General features: G+C 42.0%; 1 protein-coding gene across 1 annotated transcript in view; it reads left to right on the top strand.

The window, feature by feature from the left end:
* The window catches only part of xylt2 (xylosyltransferase II), a 324,124-nt gene that overhangs the window by 143,070 nt on the left and 160,084 nt on the right, over positions 1 to 20,970 (top strand). The window contains exon 4 of the mRNA XM_041216822.1: positions 13,800 to 13,975. Within this exon, the coding sequence (XP_041072756.1) occupies positions 13,800 to 13,975 (176 nt within the window). The remainder of the gene's footprint in view (positions 1 to 13,799; positions 13,976 to 20,970) is intronic.

Genomic DNA, 20,970 nt, shown 5'->3' with positions numbered 1-20,970 from the left:
TCATTTTGTGGTAGCTCTACCAACTGAACTGAAGGAAACACTTCAGCTTCATTCTCTTCCATTGTCTCTTCCTGAATAATCTTATCAAAGATAATATCAGCTAATTGAACTTCTACACCTTCTCCATGCCTTTTAACTTTCTGTTTCAACCTGTGATCTTTGTGATGTTGTTACTACACAATCTGGAAAGAATCCAGAATGCTCTTTCTGCAACCTCTCTGTTGAATCCACAGGCTGCTCAAATACCATAGAAATCACCCATATCTGTGACACCGCTATATCATTACCTAAGATAAATTGAACCCCTGCAATGGGCAATTTTTCCACTACTCCAACAATCACCTCACCTGTTTTCTACTTGCTCTTTAAATTTACCTTCCACAATAGAAAAGATTGAACATCTCTATGAACCCCACTTATTATCACCTTTTCCTGCAATACTCCATTTTAACAACAAATATCACTATCCCATAACATTAAGGATTAACTAGCCTCTGTGTCTCTTAAAATTTTAATATCTTTACCTGTGCCACCCTGAACACATTCACACTTCTTTACCTATCACTGATTTTTCTTGCTTTACCTGTGTGCAAACCACTGCTTTTTCCTGTGTCTGGACCTCAGAACCCACAGTACTTTTACTTCCAGAACTTTTCTGCATTCCAATTACTGCTACAGATTTTCTCTAACCTCTAACACATTGACTTCATGTGCCCAACCTTATTGCAATGAAAACACCTCAATTTTTGAGTGTCACTTTTACCCTCAGCACCTTTCATTTTAGTCTGAGAAAAAACTTGCTGAGAATTTCCAACTACTACTCTTCCCTGACTACTTACCTTCCTTTCACCTTCCGCTGTCTATTCTTCTCTGATTTGAAAGGCTGACAAAAGAAAGGTGTAGATCTATGAACTAACTCATAATCATCAGCTATCTCTGTTGCTTGTCTTAACGTTTTAACCCTCTTCTTCCACAAGTTCTCACTACCGATGGAATTGAATCTTTAAATTCTTCCAAAATAATTATTTCTCTAGGAGCTGCATATGTTGTCTCTACTTATAATGCCCATATCCACTGGTCAAATTTACTTTGTTTTACTCTGTCAATCTCAATACAAGTTTCACCAGGCTGTTTCCTTATATTCTTAAATTTTTGCCTGTGCACCTCAGGAACCTACTGATCTGCACTCAAAATAGCCTTTTTTTACTGCATCATAATCCACCAATATTTCTTCTGACAGTGAAGCGTAAACCTCATGAGCTCTACCCACTAACCTAGACTATAAAAATAATGTCCAGATTTCTTGTGGCCATTTCATCTACTTAGTTATCTTCTCAAATAAAATAAAGAAAGCCTGTACATCCCTTCTTTAAACTTCGGAAGAGCTTGCACAAATTTAAACATCTCCCGACTTGGTTTTAGATTGAAAGTTTTTTCATCATCAGAACCTTCCTCAGCTTCTGAGATCTCTTTTTCAAATTCCAGCTTTTTAAGCTGGTATTCTCTTTTCAGTTCCTTTTCTCTTTCCTCCATTGCTAACTTCTCTCTCTGGCGGTCGAGTTTTCGCATTTCCATTTCTCCTTGAAATACTATCTCTTTCTTTTACTGTTGACTCTAGTTCAAGTTTTTTTCAGTTCCTTTGCTTGATCAAATTCAAGCTTCTTCATTTGTAACTGAAGTCTCAGTACCTCCGTGACTCACTAGTGTCAGGTACCACTTCCAATTTTAAATGCAGTGTTATCACTTCAACTATGTTTGCTTTCTTTGCCTGTACAGGTAAACTCAGCTGCAACTTATCCACCAGTTAGAGTCAGAGGGCTACAGCACAGAAAAAGGCCCTTCGGCCCATCGAGTCTGCGCCAGTCAAACAAGTACCTAATTATTCTTATCCCATTTTCCAGCACTAGGCCCATGCACATCCAAATACTTCTTAAATGTTATAAGGGTTTCTGCCTCTACCATCCTTTCAGGCAGTGAGCTCCAGGTTCCCACCACCCTCTGGGTGAAAAAATTCTTTCTCACATTCTCTCTAAACCTCTTGCCCCTTATTTTAAATCTATGCCCCCTGGTTATTGATCCCTCCACCAAGGTGAACAGTTCCTTCCTGCCTACCCTATCTATGCCCCTCATAATTTTATACAGTGGAAAGCAATTTAACAAAAGTCTCTTCCAGGTTTGACCATTTAAACAAAATTTTAATGCTTTATGTTATAAATGTTTGGAAAATTAAATATCCAATGAAGGATGCAGAATTGGGCATAGAGTAGTTTAGTCTAAGTGGATAATGCAGCTCTTCTACATGAAAAACATTTTTTATCGTGTTTATTCTTGGTTATTTGAAAACAGATTTCCAAATTCCACTGCCATAATGACTAGTGATATACAAGAAACAAATAAGTTTTATAGTTTCAATGTTTCATAGAAGCAGTACAAATTACACCTTATTTATGGCAATAAGTGCCTCACGTGTAGGTCCTCTGAGCAGCACAAATGTCAACAAAATGCCAGTTTTCCTTTAAAAGAGGCATCTATCGATAACTTGCTTTACTCAGGTTTGTTGTCTGCTTTTTCCCCTATTTCCAATCACTAGATGAAACAGTCTTTTACTTCTGAATATTGTCAATATGGTGAAATTTACACAAAGCTTGTCAAGCTTTTTAAAAATTTATTCATGGGCCAGCATTTATTGCCCTTCCCCAATTGCCCTTGAGAAGGTGGTGATGAGCTGCCTTCTTGAACCGCTGCAGTCCATGTGGTGTAGGTACACCTACAGTGCTGTAAGGGAGGGAATTTCAGGATTTTGACCCAGCAACCGTGAAGGAATGGCAATATATTTCCAAGTCAGGATGGCGAGTGGCTTGGAGGGGAAGTTGCAAGTAATGGTGTTCCCATGTGTCTGCTGCCCTTATATAAAAACAAAAAACTGCGGATGCTGGAAATCCAAAACAAAAACAGAATTACCTGGAAAAACTCAGCAGGTCTGGCAGCATCGGCAGAGAAGAAAAGAGAAGAAAAGAGAAAAGAGACTCGAAACGTCAACTCTTTTCTTCTCCGCCGATGCTGCCAGACCTGCTGAGTTTTTCCAGGTAATTCTGTTTTTGTCTGCTGCCCTAGTTCTTCTAGATGGTAGTGGTCATGGTTTTGGAAGGTGCTGTTGAAGGAGGCTTGGTGAGTTTCTTCAGTGTATTTTGTAATGGTACAAACTGCTGTCACTGTGCACCGTGGTGGATGGAGTGAATGTTTGTGGATGGGGTGCCAATCAAGCAGGCTAATTTGTCCTGGATGGTGTCAAGCTTCTTGAGTGTTGTGGGAGCTGCACTCATCCAGGCAAGTGGGAAGTATTCCATCACACTCCTGACTTGTGCCTTATAAATGGTGGACAGGCTTTAGGGAGTCAGGAGGTGAGCTACTCGGCGCAGGATTCCTAGCTCTGACCTGCTCTTGTAGCCACAGTATTTATATGGTTAGTCCAGTTCAGTTTCTAGTCAATTGTAACCCCTAGGATATTGATGGTGGGGGATTCGGCAATGGTAATGCCACTGAATGTCAAGTGACGATGGTTAAATTCTCTCTTGTTGGAGGTAAGTCATTGCCTGGCACTTGAGTGGCATGAATATTGCTTGCCACTTGTTAGCCCAAGTCTGGATATTGTCCAGGTCTTGCTGAACTTGGACATGGACTGCTTCAGCATCTGAGGAGTCATGAATGGTGCTGATTGACCTCCAACAACTACAACTATCTTCCTTTGTGCTAGGTCTGTTAGCTTACCCTTGGATACGTTTCGTAACCCTATCAGAGTTATATCTTCTACTTCCAAAAAGGTTTTAGCTATGGATGCAGATGATTTTGCAGTCTCACCAGTTTAAAATCCCTCACAACAACTCCTACATTCAATGTGCTTCTTGTGCTTGTAGCCTTAAGACTCACCAACTCCAAACCAAAACAAGGAATTTCAAATATCCCATAGCAGATATGTGTGCCAGGCAGACCAAATCCACCAGGGAAACTTGGTTGTGCTACCACAATGGTTTTGCAATTTGTATTTATTTGTTGGGGGTGTTTAGGCTGGCTTGTCATGGGGGTGGGAAACTGAGCGGTCGCTCAAATTGGAAGGAAGTAAAGCTGGTAATGGGAAGTAGAAAAGTGGCAAGTGAAATTAGAAGGTAGTCAAAACGAAGGCAACCATTAATGAAATCTAGAATGCAGAATAATGTCAAAAAGACTAAGATAAGGGCACTCAACCTGAATGCACACAGCATTTGCAACAAGGTAGATGATTTAAAGGCATAAATAGAGGTCAATGGGTATGATACAATTTCCACCCTGAAAAGTGTCCAGTCTACCTCGGGTTACCCTGGAAGGACAAGGTATCTCAAAGAACTGGGCAACAGGTGAAGCTAGCTGTTTCACACTGCTACTATGCAGTAGCACTCGAGTGGTATTCGCCACTAACAGGATGCTGCTGTCAAACCAAAAAGACATTCTGCCTCTCACACAAATGAGTAATGTGGTAAATGAATTTCGGCGCCAGTGATGCTAGGCATGTAGACTGTACACCCCAAAGATTGGCAGATCGTATTAAGCAGTATGTCCCAGCCGTTGTTTGCAACGGGAAAAGTACAGACCATACCCAACCAGCCAGTGCTTGCAAATCTCAAAACACAGTGTCCAACATTAGATGTGATTTTGCGGTTGGACAACATTTGCTAAATAATCCTCAGTGTGCCAAGAGTTACGCTGACAACCAATTTAAGATTGTCAGTCGGGTTCGCAATGTGGTGCATTTGCATGTACTGGAAGCTACATATATAATACAAAGGGCTCCATCCTTTGCAGACAGAAAGAACATGTACACACGTTGTGCCTGTTTCAGCTAAACAAAATAAGTGACAGCCATTTGCTGACTCATTCCTCATTCCTTGACCAATCAGGGTCAAGCTGCCTGGTTTAAATTTCAAACAATGCTTGGCAGTTAACTGTCAGTCACCATCAATGGTGCATTCTCCATGACAATGCCTCTACCAATCATTGTCCCTTCACATACAGTATAAATTGTTGTTTTCTCCTTATATTGGTATTTTTACGAAGATGCCCTTGCACTCAGCAAGGCATAAAGCTTTGACATGAATCTTTTTTCCAGCAATACTCAAGTTCTGTGCTATTTGAATATAGAAATGGTAGAGAAGCTAAATGATTATTTTGTGTCTGTCTTCACTGAGGAGGATACAAGAAATCTTCCAGAATTAGAGATCCAAGGGACTAGGGAGAATGAGGAATTGAAAGAAATTTATATTGATTAGAAGGTTGTATTGGAGAAATTAATGGCCTGAAGGTTGATAAGCCCTCAGGACCTGATGATCTACATCCCAGAGTGTTGAAAGAGTTATGGAGATAGTGGATGGACTGGCGATCATCTTCCAAAATTCTATGGATTACAGAATTGTCCCTGCAGATCGGAAGATAGCACATGTCACTCCACTATTTAAGAAGGGAGGGAGAGAGAAAATAGGGAACTACAGACCTGTTAGCCTTACATCAGTAGTAGGGAAAATACTTGAATCTATTATAAAGGATGTGATAAATGGACACGAATAATAATGAGCTGATTGGGCATGATCAGCATGAATTTATGAGCGGGAAATCATGTTTGACGAACCTGTTGGAATTTTTTGAGGATGTTACTAATAGAATTGATAAAAGGGAGCCAGTGGACATAGTATACTTGGATTTTCAGAAGGCTTGTGATGAAGTCCCCCACAGAGGTTGGTTAGCAAAATTAAAGCACGTGGAATAGGAGGTAATAATCTGGCATGGATTAAGGATTGGTTAACAGGCAGAAAACAGAGAGTAAGAATGAACGGGTCATTCTTGCGTTGGCACACTGTGACTAGTGGACTACTGCAGGGATCAGTACTTGGGCCCAAGCTGTTCACAATATATATATATAACAATTATTTGGCTGTGGGGATCAAATGTAATATTTCCAAGTAAGCTGATGACATGAAGCTATGTGGGGATGTGTGTTGTGAGGAAGATGCAAAGCGGCTTCAAGAGGATTTGGAGAGACTTAGTGACTGGGCAAGAACATGGCAGATGGAATATGTGGAAAAATATGAGGTTATCCACTTTGGTAGGAGGAACAGATGTGCAGAGCATTTCTTAAATGGTAAGAAATTAGAAAGTGTAAATGTACAAAAGGACCTGGGTGCCCTTGCCATAAGTCACTGAAGTCTAACATGCAGACACAGCAGGCAATTAGGAAGACTAATGGTATATTGGCCTTCAGTGCAAGAGGATTTGAGTACAGGAGTAGCGAAACCTTGGTTAGACTGCACCTGGAGTACTGTGTGCAGTTTTGGTCCCCTTAACTTTGGAAGGATATTATTGCCATAGAGGCAGTGCAACGAAGGTTCACCAGACTTGTTCCCAGGATGGCAGGACTGTCCTATGAAGAGAGATTGGGAAAATTGGGCCTGAATTCTCTGGAGTTTCAAAGAATGAGAGGTGATCTCATTGAAACCTACAATATACGTAAAGAGATAGATGGGTACATGCAGATAAGGTGTTTCTCCTGGTTGGGGCGTCTAGAACCAGGGAACACAATAAGGTGAAAGCCACTTAAAACTGAGGTGCGGAGGATTTTTTTTTTACTCAAAGGGTTGTGAATCTTTGGAATTCTCTGCCCTAGACGGCTGTGGAAGTATGTTTAAAGCAGAGATTGACAGATTTCTAAATGCCAATAATGTAAAGAAATATGGGGATAGTGTAGGAGAAAAACATTGAGGTGGATGATCAGCCATAACCATACTAAATGATGGAACAAACCCAATGGGCTGAATGGCCTACTCCTGCTCTTATGTTCCTAACCATCTCCCTTTGTGCTAGGTATGACTCCAGCCAGTGGAGTTTTTGTCCTGATTCTCATTGACTCCAGTTTTACTAAGGCCTCTTTAATGCCGCACTTGGTCAAATGCTGCCTTGATGTCAAGACAGTCACTTTCACCTCACCTCTTGAATTTAGCTATTTTGCCCATGTTTGGTTTTAATATTTGTAGAAGTGCATTACTGTCATTAATCGTATCTTTCTTGGGCATGTATTGTGTTATTGGCATAGTGATTGACCCTTATGGGTTGAGTTTGTGAACAAATAATACTCCTTGTTTAAATGCATGTAAATATGCTGCAGGTGACTCTTACGTTGACCGCACACTAACCGGGGTTGCATTGGGGTGTAGGGTTTGGGAACACACGTCAACCTCATCAAAATCAAACTACACTGATTACATGCAGAAAGAAAGGGGTATTGGGGGTTTCAGTCTATCTCTCTCCCTTGTCTGTAACAGTGCAAAGATTAGTGGTGGTCATGTTTAACAATCCCTTTTCTGCCCTTTGTCACCAGCTGCATAGCAAGCTACAAAGGAGCACGAGGTGGTGGTGGAAACCTAGTCAGCTCTTTTCTGTCTGGGTTAACCATAAAGAACCATTGGAGAGAGACCAAACGTAAACTGGGCGACCGCTTTGCAGAACACCTGCAGTCTGTCCGCAAGAATGACCCAAACCTCCCTGTCGCTTGCCATTTCAACACTCCACCCTGCTCTCTTGCCCACATGTCTGTCCTTGGCTTGCTGCATTGTTCCAGTGAAGCCCAACGCAAACTGGAGGAACAATACCTCATCTTCCGACTAGGCACTTTACAGCCTTCCGGACTGAATATTGAATTCAACAACTTTAGGTCTTGAGCTCCCTCCTCCATCCCCACCCACCCCTCTGTTTCTTCCCACTTCCTTTTTTTTTCCAATAAATTATATAGATTTTTCTTTTTCCCTCCTATTTCCATTATTTTAAAATATTTTTAAATCTTTTATGCTCCCCCCACCCCCACTAGAGCTATACCTTGAGTGCCCTACCATCCGTTCTTAATTAGCACATTCGTTTAGATAATCTCACCAACTTCGACACTTATGTGTTCTTTTGTTCTGCCATCTGTGACATCTTTTGATGATCTGCTTCTATCACTGCTTTTGCCTACAACCACACCACCCCCCTCCACTTTTCTACCCCCCCCCAACCACCACCACCTTAAACCAGCTTATATTTCAACCCTTCGTGGGATTCACCTAGTTCTGTCGAAGGGTCATGAGGACTCGAAACGTCAACTCTTTTCTTCTCCGCCGATGCTGCCAGACCTGCTGAGTTTTTCCAGGTAATTCTGTTTTTGATAAAGAACCCATCTGAGTGTGCTACCAGTAACTGCAATCCCAATTCCCAACTCCCATTTACCAACAGTTCCATGCTTTTCCTTTCCTCTGTCACTGACCATCATAGCATCTGCTTGATCACAATGCAAGCATAAAAGCCACCACAAAATAAACATTCCAAATGAAATTTATAATAAAATCATGCCATTTTTTAAAGCAAACTTAATCACTCTGTGCATTCCCTTAGTGCCAGTCTTCCATCTTTTACTTGTGCTAGTGCTTCAAAGCAGCATCAACCCAATGGCAATAGCATAATTGGTGGAGGGCTGCTAATTTTCTGTGGAGTAGACTGCAGATGTTATGCAGGACAACTTTCAGCTTCCCTGGCCCTAGAAAGATTGACTTTGGACTACACAATCTCACTATGGTGTGTGTAGGCATAGAGATGGGAGTGTTGGTGCGAGGGTGGTGTGGGCTGGTGGGCAGCAGTGTGGGCTGACAGGCAACAGCAAGGGCTATGGCAGAGAGCCAGGAATTTAAAACTTTTAATCAGGATTAGTAAAACAAGTGAATGAATGAAGAATATTAGCACAGAGCAGCTGTAGCTGAATGCAAATTTCATCAGAGTGCAAAGGAGTTTGGCAAATGTGAGACTTTGGTGATGTGGAGGCAGGGTCAGAGAGAGAAATTACGGGTCACAGTGCTTCTCCTGTTTCTGGACTCCCTATCCCTTCCCCACCCTTTAACCCTCACCTGCAATCGTGCAAGCTATTTTTTCCCCTTTCATAGTTCACCAATCAATTCACCAAACAATACAAAAAGGCCCTTGTAAAGTGATGTCTTCCATTGTTGCCGTTTAGTTATTAACATTGTCTGTTGTATACACAATAATAATATTAATATTAAGAGCAGCAAAGATATAATGCTGTGTTAGTTTGTGTGCGCCCTATAGGTGAACTCACCAGGACTATTAAATGAACCAGAGAGTATAAATTTTAGTTTAACAACATTGTGCAATTTTGTTAATTTGACAGGAAAATATCCCATGTGTTATTTATTGCACTGTGCAGATGATACCACCAATTTTGGTGACTGCCTCATTAACATGTTCTGTACATTGCATCACATGTACACAGTGACTGTAAATTCAAAATTGGGAGAAAAATTGAATGCTTGCAACCCAGATTACAAGAAAACCTCTCAAGTTTTGTTTTATATACTTCAACTACCTGTTCTGAAAAGAAAGGCCATCTCCATGCTGCAGGTCACATTGTTGCATTGTTGGAGAACTGCAGAAGGGAAAGAGGGAGGGAGGAAGAGAGGGGATGGTCCCATCCACTTGCTGCTGCCTAAGCTCCTTCCACCCTCCCTAGACACAGTGACACAGCATTTACTCACCTTGCTCAAGATAACTCAATATCACTGGAAGCGAAGTTCCACTTCCCTAGGAGTGGCTTGTGCTGTGGACATGAATGTGGAGGTTGAGTGACAGCTTGCCCAGACCTGCTCTGACCTTGTTACCAGTGGAAACCCCCTGCTGTTCTTAGCCCCACAGTCTTAGGCCTAAGAGGGGTAGAATCAGCATGGGTCCCAGCTCCTGATCAGAAGAACATGTAAATTTGACATACAGACAAAGACCAATTGGTCCATCAAGCTTGCCCAATGCCATGAAGGGCAAATTCCTGGAAGTCCCTTCTGAACAGTGCTGTAGGTGTACCTACACCACATGGACTGCCGTGGCTCAAGCAGGTGGCTCACCAAGACCTTCTCAAGGGCAATTAGGGATGGGCAACAAATTCTAGCCTTGCCAGCGACACTCACATCCCATGAAAAGAATTTTAAAAATCCAATTAGTCCAACTGCATCGCTGTTTCACTATAGCCTTGTAATTTCTTTAAAGTATATATCTAATTCCCTTTTGAATGTTACTATTGATTCTGCTTCCACCACGCTTTCAAGCAGTGCATTCCCCTCACAACTACAGTATTAAAAATGCTCCTCATCTCCCTTTTGGTTCTTTCGACAATTTAATCCTCTGTGTGCAACTAATAGAACCATTTTTTTTCTCTATTTGATCTATGAAAATCCCTCATAATTTTGAACGTTTCTATCTAATCTCCCATAGGAACATAGAACTTAGGAGCAGGTGTAGATCATTCGACCATTCGGTACAATTATGGCTGATGTGGTTATCATCTCAACTCTATCTTCCTGTCTTCCCCTCATAAGCCTTGACTCCCTTGTCTAACAAAAATCTGTCTAACTCAGCCTTGAATAAATTCAATGACCCAGACTCCCCTGTTTTCTGAGGAAGAGAATGCCATAGACTAATGTCCTTCCTAGCTTAAACATATCACCTTATCTCATCTTATTCCTAAACTGCATCTGTCAATTCTAGCCTCCACAATAGGAAGCATCCTCCTGATATCCACCCTATCAATTCCCCTCAGGATCTTATATGTTTCAATAAGATCACCTCTCATCCTTACTCCAATGGGTATAGGCCTAAGCTGTTCAACCTTTCTTCATAAGATAAGCACTTCATCTCAGGAATGAGTTGAGTGAATCTTCCCTGAACTTCTAATGCAAATAAGTTATTTTTCAAATATGGAGACCAAAACTGTGCACAGTATTTAAGATGTGGTCTCCCCATACTTCTGCAGTAAATTTTCCAACTTTATACTCCATTCCTCTTGCAATAAACACCAATGTTCCATTTGCCTTCCTAATCACTTGCATCAGGACATCTGTGATTCACGTGTCCAAATCCCTCTGTACCACCAAGTTCTGCAATCTCTCTCCATTTAAATAGTTTAACTGCTTTTCTATTCTTCCTGCCAAAGTGGACAAGTTCATTTTCTCACATTATACTCCATTTGCCAAAATTTTGCCCACTTATTTCATGGTGGCATAGTGGTATTGTCACTGGGCTAGCATTCCAGAGACCCAGGGTAATGCTCTGGGGACCCGGATTTGAATCTTACCGTGGCAAATGGTGAAATTTGAATTCAGTAAAAATCTGGAATTAAGCGTCCGATGATGACCATGAAACCATTGCCAATTGTTGTAAAAACTCATCTGGTCCTTAATGTCCTTTAGAGAAGGAAGTCTGTTATCCTTCCGTGGTCTGGCCTACGTGTGACTCCAGACCCACAGCAAAGTGGTTGATTCTTAAATGCCCTCTGAACAAAGACAATCAGGGATGGGCAATAAATGCTGGCCTAGCCAGCAACAGCCACGTCCCATGAATGAATAAAAAAAAGACTCTTTACCTCCGTCTGACAACTTACTTTCCTACTTCTCTTGGTGTCATTGGCAAATTTAGCTATCGTACATTTGATCCCTTCGTCAAAGTCATTAGTGTAGATTGTAAATAGTTGAGGCCTCCACTAGTTACAGTTTGCCAATCTGAAAAGGACCCATTTACCCCTACTCTTTGCTCCCTGTTAGTTAGCCAATCCTTTATCCATGCTAATATGTTATCTGCTAAACCTTGTGTAGCAGCCTTTGATGTGGCACCTTATCAAATGTGTTTTGGAAATCCAAGTACACCACATCTACAGGTTGCTTGTATTTCCTCAAAAAACTGCATTAAATTAGTTAAACATGATTTACCTTTTACTAAACCACTTTGATTCTGCCTGATCCCATGATGGTTTTCTCGATATCCTAAAACCTTCTTAATTATCGATTCTAGCAATTTCCCAAGGCAGGTATTAGGCTAACTAGCCTATCGTTTCCTGCTTTCTGCCTTCCTCTTTCCTTGAATAAAGATATTACATTTGCTATTTTCTAGTCCTCACGGAGCCTTCCAGGAATGTAAGGAATTTTGGAGGATTATAACCAATGCCTCGACTATCTCTGGAACCACTTCTTTTAAGACTCTAGGGTGTAGGCATCTGGTCCTGGGTACTTGTTGGCTTTTAAGCCTAATAGTTTTTCCAGCATTTTTTCCCTGGTGATGGTGATTGTTTTAAGTTCTTCCCTCCCATTCACCTCTTGGTTTTCAAATATCTTTTGGAAGTTTTCTAAGTCTTCTACAATGAAGCCGGACACAAAATACCAGTTCAACGCCTCTGCCATTTCCTTTATCAATTCCCAAGACTCGCTTTCTAGAAGACCAACGTTAGCTTTAGTTACTCTTTTCCTATTTACATACTTGTGGAAACTCTTACTATCTGTCTTTATATTACTAGCTAGCTTTCACCCATACTTTGGTTTCTCCTTCTTTATAATTTTTTATTCATTCTTTGCTGGTTCTTAAAATCTAACTAATCTCCTGATCTACTACAAATCTTTGCAGATTTATACAGTGTTTCTTTCAATTTGATACTATTCTTAACCTCCTTATTTAGCCTTGGATGAGGCACCCTTCTCAAAGAGTCTTTCTCACTGGGATAAATCCATGCTGAGAGCTATTAAATATCTCCTTAAAAGCCTGCTACTGCGTCTCTACTGCCCCACCTTTAAATCTGGTTTCCCAGCTCGCTTTAGCTTGCTTTGTCTTGTATCTTTATTCAGGTTTAAAACACTAGTCTTATACCCACACTTCTCACCTTCAAACTGAACATGAAATTCAATCATGCTATGATCGCTGTCACCTAGAGGCTCCTTTATCATCAGGTTATTGATTAATCCTGTCTCATTGCTAATTACCAGGTCTAGAATAGCCTGCTCCTTGGTTGGCTCTAATACGTACTGCTCTAAGAAATTACCCCGAATACACTCTATGGACTCATTTTCCTGGCTACCTTTGCCAATCTGATTCACGCAATCTACATGTAGATTTAAATCATTCATGGTTATTGTTGTACTTTTCTTACATGCCCCATTTATTTCTTTCTGTACACTCTGCCCTGCAGTGTAACTACTGTTAGTAGTTTATAAACTACTCCCACAAGTAACCTCTTAGCTTTCCTATTTCTTATCTCTACCCAGATTGATCCTACATCTTGCTCTTTCGAGCTAAGGTCATCTCTCACTACTGGACTAATGACATCCTTAATTAACAGCTACCTCACCATCCTTTCCTAGCTTCCAGTCTTTTCAAACTTTCTGTGCTAAGGAGAACAATTCCAACCTCTCCAACTTCTTCACATCTCTACATTTTCATCCTTAGTATTATTCCTGTAAACCTCCCCTGCACTCTCTCCAAGGCCTTGACATCCTTTCTAAAAGTGTGGTGCCCAGAATTAGAGTCTACACCTCAATCGAGGCCTAACCAATGTTTTATAAAGATTTTGTATAATTTTATATTGCTTTTATACTCTATATTGCTTACACTCTATGCTGTTTATTCAGTTCTGCACTCCCTGCCCAACCCTCCCACTGGAGTATGCACATCAGTAAGGTCAGGATCAGACTCAAGTGCAGTACCCTCCGAAGATCAGATAGTTTGCCTATCTCTTCAGTCATGCTCCTGAAGAACAGTTGTTTGAGCAATGTAGCCAAGCAACTGCAGGGGTTGGTACCTTTGAAGATATCATAAGAATGTGAAAAGGAGAGACAATTAGAGGAATAAATTAAAAAGAACCAGTGGAGGATTACTTTAGACCCTAGCCAGGCTGTGATTATTGTACTAACTAAAGCATTTCTTTGTAGGGAAACCCAACAGCAACGTCCAGTGGGAAGACAGCAATGTGGATGTGGCATCATTCCAGACCCCCGTTAGAATTGTCTATGTCCTTGTCGTTCATGGCAGAGCCATTAGGCAGCTGAAGCGGTTGATCAAAGCCATTTATCATCAGCACCACTTTTACTATATCCACGTGGACAAGGTAGGTTCTCTGCAGTCCTGATGGACATGAGTGCCGTAGTTATTGTTTGTTTTGTCCGGAGAACTTATTACACAAATTGGACCAAAACATTAAGTGGTACTGACATGGTTTCAAATACTCAGGCTTACTTAGACTTAATTCCTCTGTCCCATGCGGGACGGTGGGCAGCAGGACTCTGCCACTGGCCCCAGTCCATTGCAATCACTTTCGCTTCAGCCCATGTGGTGCCCCACTCTTGGAGGTCCTCCTTAAATATTCTTCACCAGGCCTTCTTTAACTGGCTCCAGTTTCTTCTTCCACTTCGTGGTATCCACTCTATTGCCACATCAGTCGTCTCTCCGTCACAATGTCCGCAGGCGCCTCTGACCAGTCCTCTGCAGCATTCCCTCATTGGTGATGCTCTGCCTCCAAGTGAGCCCAGGATCTTACGTAGGCAGTACTGGTAAAAGATGTCCAGCTTACGTGACACCTTTGCTGTTCTTTTCTATGGCTTGCTGGCATAGATTGTTGGTACCACTATGGACATGTAGAGTTGCAGCTTCATAGCCACGTTGATGGTGTTGGATGCCCACACCTTCTGGAGCTGCTAGAAGCGACGTATGCTGCTTTGCCAGTTCCTGTGTGGACATTGATCTCCACATCAACCTCCTGAAGATCTTGCTTCTTAGGTAGGGGAAGTGTTTGATGTCCTCAGTGCCTGATAGTGGGGGGGGCGGGTCTTTGTTGCCATCCAGTTGCCCAGTTGTCATTGTCTTGGATAAAAGCAAACTACTGCAAATGCTGGAAATCTGAAACAAAAACAGAAAATTCTGGAAAAACTCAGCAGGCCTGGCAGCATCTGTGGAGAGAGAAACAGAGTGAACATTTCAAATCCAGTTGACTCTTCAGAGCCTGAAGAAAAATCATACGGACTTGAAATTTTAACTCTGTTTCTCTCTCCACAGATGCAGCCCCACCTGAGTTTTTCCAGCATTTTCTGCTTTTGTGTCACTGTCTTGGTCTTCTCGCAGCTGATCAGTAGACTAACCTTGGCAGCGTTACTCTCAAGACTGGTGGTCATGACTTGGAATGATGCTTCAGCCAGCATAGTGATGTGGTCTTGTGAGAATCAGGTCCATTGACTGGTGATGTTGCCACAGGATGCCAAAGTCTGCCTTATGATGAAATCAGTAATCCAGAGGAAAAGGAATTGGAAGTGTGTGCAGCTTTGCCATACTCCTGTGATGATGTTGGAGGAGTCTGCGGTGCCCGTGCTGGTCTTGACGCAACAGCTGGAGTCACAGTATGAGGATTCGAAGATTTTAATCTATTACTCAGGGAGGCTGTACTGTCTTGTGATGTACTAGAGTGACTGTTGATGGATGCAATCAAAAGTCTTCCTGAAATCAATGACATTGATTACAAATGGCTTCTGATACACTAAGCTTTATTCTATGATATTCCTGAGCATAAAGATCTGCTCGCTACATGGTCTGCCACCCCAGAAACCTGCCTGTTCTTTACCAAGGGTACTGTCTACTTCTGATTTCAATTTGTTCAGGAGCACTGTGCTGAAGGCCTTTCCAGGTACTGATAGCAGTACTATGCCTCTCCAGGTGTTGCAGTCACTGAGATTCTGTTTCTTTGGCAACTTGATGATTATTCCTCACTTCCAGTCATCTGGGGCATCCTCTGCAGAGCAGATTTTGTTGAACAGAGCTGTGAGCTCTTTTGCAGTGGAGTTCTTGCCATGTTTCAGTAGCTTTGCTGGTATCTTGATGATCTTCAGGCTCTTGAAGGCTCTTTGAACCTTTGATGTGGCAATTTCTCTGTTTGACATTCAGCTGCTGAGGTGGAGTGCTGTCATCGAACTCGAACGTAGAGCTGTCATCGAACTCGAACGTAGAGCTGGGTTAGGCTCGTTGAGGATCTCTCAAAAGTCTTCCACCTACCTTGCCTCTTGCTCCTCATCCGTCAATAGCCGATGTTTGGTATGGTGCTGTTACTTCTTGCATCAGTCAGCTCCCGTACAATCCTGTACAGCGTCTTGGAGTTGTTTCAATTTGCTGCTGCTTGTGCCTCCCTGCCTTTTGATTCCAAACATTCTTGTTTGCCTCTCCGTGAAGCTCTTCTTCACGGCTTTTGTCTTCTACACTTCCCATCGATTTCTTGTCTTTCCTGAATGTCTTTTTCCTGGTTCCTCTTGATTTTCATCAACTTTCTTTCAACTTTTATATTGGGTCAGTGATCCATTGTTCTTTGTTGGTTACTCTCTTCTGTCCGATGATGACTTCTGCACTCTCATTAATCCCTCTTTTCGAGATTTCCCACTGTTTCTCGATGTTGCCCGACTTCATTAGTACTTCAAATCTGTTGGAGAGGACTAGCCAGAAACTGTCTGACATGTCCCTGTCCTTTAGTTTCTCGGTTCCAATTGGCTATTATGACTTTGTGGCTGATGCCTCCTTCAACATCAGGTTGATCTTGACTAACACAAGGTGGTGGGCTCACCCTACATCAGCACCTCGACAAGTCTTGCAGGGATGTCCCCCATCTGCTGTTGATGCAACATGATCAATCTTATTCAGGGTGTTACCATCTGCAGATGTCCATGGCCAGAATTTTACGTCCCATGGGTGGGCGTGCACCTGACCAGAATGGGAGTAAAATTGCACGTTGGTTGAGTGCCGCAACATCATCATGCAATCGTGCGATATTTTACTTGGTGGGCACATGCAAAAGTTGGAAGAGCACCCGCCGACAATTAAGCTGGCAGTTAAGCTCACTAATGGCCCAATTGCATGCAATTTTTCGTGGCCTGTCCAACCTTATGGTTGGCGGATGGGCCAATTGGCCAGGCGGGATTTGTATTTTTGATGAAACCTCATCCAAGGGCGGGATGGAATCTCCTTTAGGATTTCAAATCAAAAGCAATAGTTGAGGACTTTTTAAATGAGGTATGCTTTCAGGTGCTTGATTGTGCTACATGGACTTTCTTTGCAGCATTTTTGTGCTTTCTTTAATCATTTGGAGATCTGCAGCCCCCTGAGGCATCTGTCTGCCTTCAGGGAGCTCAGCTGAAGCGCTCACCATAACCCATGGTGACATCAGCGCCTGCCCTCTTCCTGCCCCCACCGACAGTGCTGAGCCTTTCTCTGGGCGTGTTTCATGCCAAGGCTGACCATTAATTGGCAGCCTGTATGAAATCATGGCTGGGGGCAAATCGCAGGCAGAAGCACACTTCACGTCTGCTTCTGGGCCCTTCGATCGTGCGTGTCCGACGACCATAAGATTCAGGCCCATGTCTTTTTATTGATGTCCCTGTGTTTGAAGAAGGTATTTCCAATGCTGAGCCCATTGCTGTTGCAGAAAGCCGTAAGACACTTGCTGTTTCCGTGCAGGATGCTTGGTGACCCATGTGGCTCGATCATACTGTTCAGTCCTTTCTGGTTACCATCATAGGGCCTGAATCTTATGTTGGTTGGGTGCACGCGATTGGCGGGCCTGGAAGTGGATGCAAAATGCACTAATGCCTGCGATCTGCCCCCAAACGCAATTTCACCACTTTAAAATCCCTCACATCAACTCCTGAGGTTAATGTGCTTCTCATGGAAACATAGAAAATAGGAGCAGGAGTAGGCCATTCGACCCTTCGAGCCTGTTCCTCCATTCATTGTGATCTATGGCTGGTCATCCAACTCATTAGCCTGCTCCCGCTTTCTCCCCATATCCTTTGATCCCTTTTGCCCCAAGAGCTTTACTCAACTCCTTTTTGAAACAAACAATGTTTTGGCCTCAACTACTTTCTGTGTAGCGAATTCAACAGGCACACCACTCTCTGGCTGAAGAAATGTCTCCTCATCTCAGTCCTAAATAGTCCTCAGACGTATCCTCAGACTGTGACCCGTGGTTCTGGACTCCCCCATCGGGAACATCCTTCCTGCGTCTACCCTGTCTAGTCCTGTTAGAATTTTATAGGTTTTTATGAGATCCCCCCTCATTCTTCTGAACCCTAGCGAATATAATACTAACCGACTTAATCTATCCTCATATGTCAGTACCGCCATCCCAGGAATCAGTCTGGTAAGCCTTTACTGCATTCCCTTTATAGCAAGAACATCCTTCCTCAGATAAGGAGACCAAACCTGCACACAATATTCCAAGGGTGATCTCACCAAGGCCCTGTACAATTGTGGCAAGACATCCCTGCTCCTGTACTTTAATCCTCTTCTTATGAAGGCCAACATATCATTTGCCTTCTTTACCACTTGCTGCACCTGCATGCTTACCTTCAACGACTGCTGTACAAGGACACCCAGACCTTGTTGCACATTCTCCTCTCTAGATTTGTAGCCATTCAGATAATAATCTGCCCTCCTGTTTTTGCTACCAAAGTGGATAACCTCACATTTATCCACATTATATTGCATCTGCCATGTATTTGCCCATTCACTCAGCTTGTCCAAATCACCTTGAAGCATCTCTGCATCTTCCTCACAGCTCACCCTCCCACCCAGCTTTGTGTCATCTGCAAATTTGGAGGTAATACATTAACTCCCTCATCTAAATCATTAATACATATTGTGAATAACTGGAGTCCCAGCACCGATCCCTGTAGTACCCCACTAGTCACTGCCTGCCATTTGGAAAAAGACCCATTTATTCCTACTCTTTGTTTCCTGTCTGCCAACCAGTTTTCTATCCATCTCAATACACTACCCCTAATCCCATGTGCTTTAATTTTACACGCTAATCTCTTATGTGGGACTTTGTCGAAAGCCTTCTGAAAGTCCAAATAAGTCCAACTGGCTCCCCCTCATCAACTCTACTAGTTACATTCTTGAAAAATTCCATTAGATTGTCAAGCATGATTTCCCTTTTGTAAATCCATGCTGAGTTTGTCTGATTCTGCCACTGTTTTCCAAGTGTTCAGCTATTAAATCTTTTATAATGGACTCTAGAATTTTCCCCACTACCGATTTCAGGCTGACTGGTCTATAATTCCCTGTTTTCTCTCCACCTCCCTTTTTAAATAGTGGGGTTAGATTAGCTACCTACCAATCTGTAGGAACTGTTCCAGAGTCTATAGAATCTCGGAAGAACACCACCAATGCATCCACTATTTCTAGGGCCACTTCCTTAAGTACTCTGGGATGTAGATTATCAGGCCCTGGGGATTTATTGGCCTTCAATCCCATCAATTTCTCCAACACTGTTTCCCTACTAATACTGATTTCTTTCAGTTCCTCCCTCTCACTAAACCCTGTGTTCCCCAAGATTTCTGGTATGTTATTTGTGTCCTCCTTTGTGAAGACAGACCCAAAGTATGTATTTAGTTGGTCAGCCATTTCTTTGTTCTCCATTATAAATTCCGCTGTTTCAGACTGTAAGGGATCTACACTTGTCTTCACCAATCTTTTTCTCTTCATATACCTATAGAAACTTTTACAGTCAGTTTTTATATTCCTCGCAAGCTTACTCTTGTACTCTAATTTCTCCTTCTTAATCAATCTCTTGGTCCTCCTTTGCTGAATTCTGGAGTGCTTCCAATCCTCAGGTCTGTTGTTTTTTTCTGGCCAATTTATATGCCTCTTCCTTGGATCTAATACTATCTCTAATTTCCCTTGTAAGCCATGGTTTGGCCACCTTTCCTGTTTTACTTTTATGCCAGACAGGAATAAACAATTGTTGCAGTTCACCCATGTGCTCGTTGAATGTTTGCCATTGCCTATCCACCGTCATCCCTTCAAGTATCGTTTCCCAATCCATCATAGCCAACTCGCATCTCATACCATCGTAGTTTCCTTTATTAAGATTCAGGACCCTAGTCTTCGAATCAACTACGTCACTCTCCATCTTGATGAAGAATTCTATCATATTATGGTCAATATCCCAAGGGGCCTCGCACAACCAGATTGCCAATTATTCCTTTCTCATTACACAATACCCAGTCTAAGATGGCTTGTTCTCTTACCCATGGCCTTAAGATTCACCAACTTCAAACCAATCAAGGAATTTCAAAAATCCCGCAAGGAGCCCCAAGTTTTTTTATGTGGTGGTAGGTGATGTGTGCCAGGCGGACCAAATCCACAAGGGAAACTTGTCCACATTATCACAACGGTTTTGCAATTTGTATTTAGTATGAGGAGATTTGTGCACTGAATTCAGAAGTAGAGTCCACTAACACCTCTAGAGATTTTAAAAACTAAATTAAAACATTTGTAAGCAAAAGATTTCAAGCACATACATAAGATTACAGTTACTTAATCCTATAACAAATCCCAGAATCGCTAATTAGCCTGACTACCAACTACACAACCACTTTAAGGCTACAGTCCCAAAATAGATTTTAAATTTAAATATACAAGCCAGCAAGTTCACCACAGCGCCCATTTGACGGTGGAACTCCAAAGGCTTTTTAATACAACTTTAGTTACTGGACACAGCAGACTTCTGCAAAAGTGGCTAGAGGCTTCCTCCAAGTCTGTCACATGGTGTATCTTTCAGGATTTTACATGGCTACACCCATCCCTCTTTATATATGTTCTCTCTCTCTTTAATCTGTAAATTCCATTGTTCTATATGTCTTTTCCCATAATATAAAAATCTTTCATGTTGCTTGTATGGTCAGTACGTTTGGGAAATATAAACATACTGCTTGGCCTTGCTTATCTTGTTAGTTGTAAACATCCTATCAGCCCTTTGAAACCTAAACAACCCCTTCATGTATCAAAAAATGCAAATTTCCTTCACACCCTACATGCTCAAGCCCCATCCATGTTTACTCAGCATTTCAAATGCCTTTTACCCTTAACTTCTTTTGATAATTTCAAGTTTGCAGTCTATCTGACTAATTCAATTAAATCACGCAGATAGAACCATCTACACTCACACCCATAAACCTACTTTACAATAAACCACAACAATATAATCAAAAAATATGTTAGTTTCATGACACTTCTCATCCCATTGTAGTTGGCCTTCTTTCAAATTTTGAAGTTCTTCTTTGGATTATT

Source organism: Carcharodon carcharias, chromosome 22 (assembly GCF_017639515.1).
Source record: "Carcharodon carcharias isolate sCarCar2 chromosome 22, sCarCar2.pri, whole genome shotgun sequence".
NCBI lineage: Eukaryota > Metazoa > Chordata > Chondrichthyes > Lamniformes > Lamnidae > Carcharodon > Carcharodon carcharias.
The sequence above is the reverse complement of the archived record's forward strand: the minus strand, read 5'-3'. Positions and strand labels throughout refer to the sequence as shown.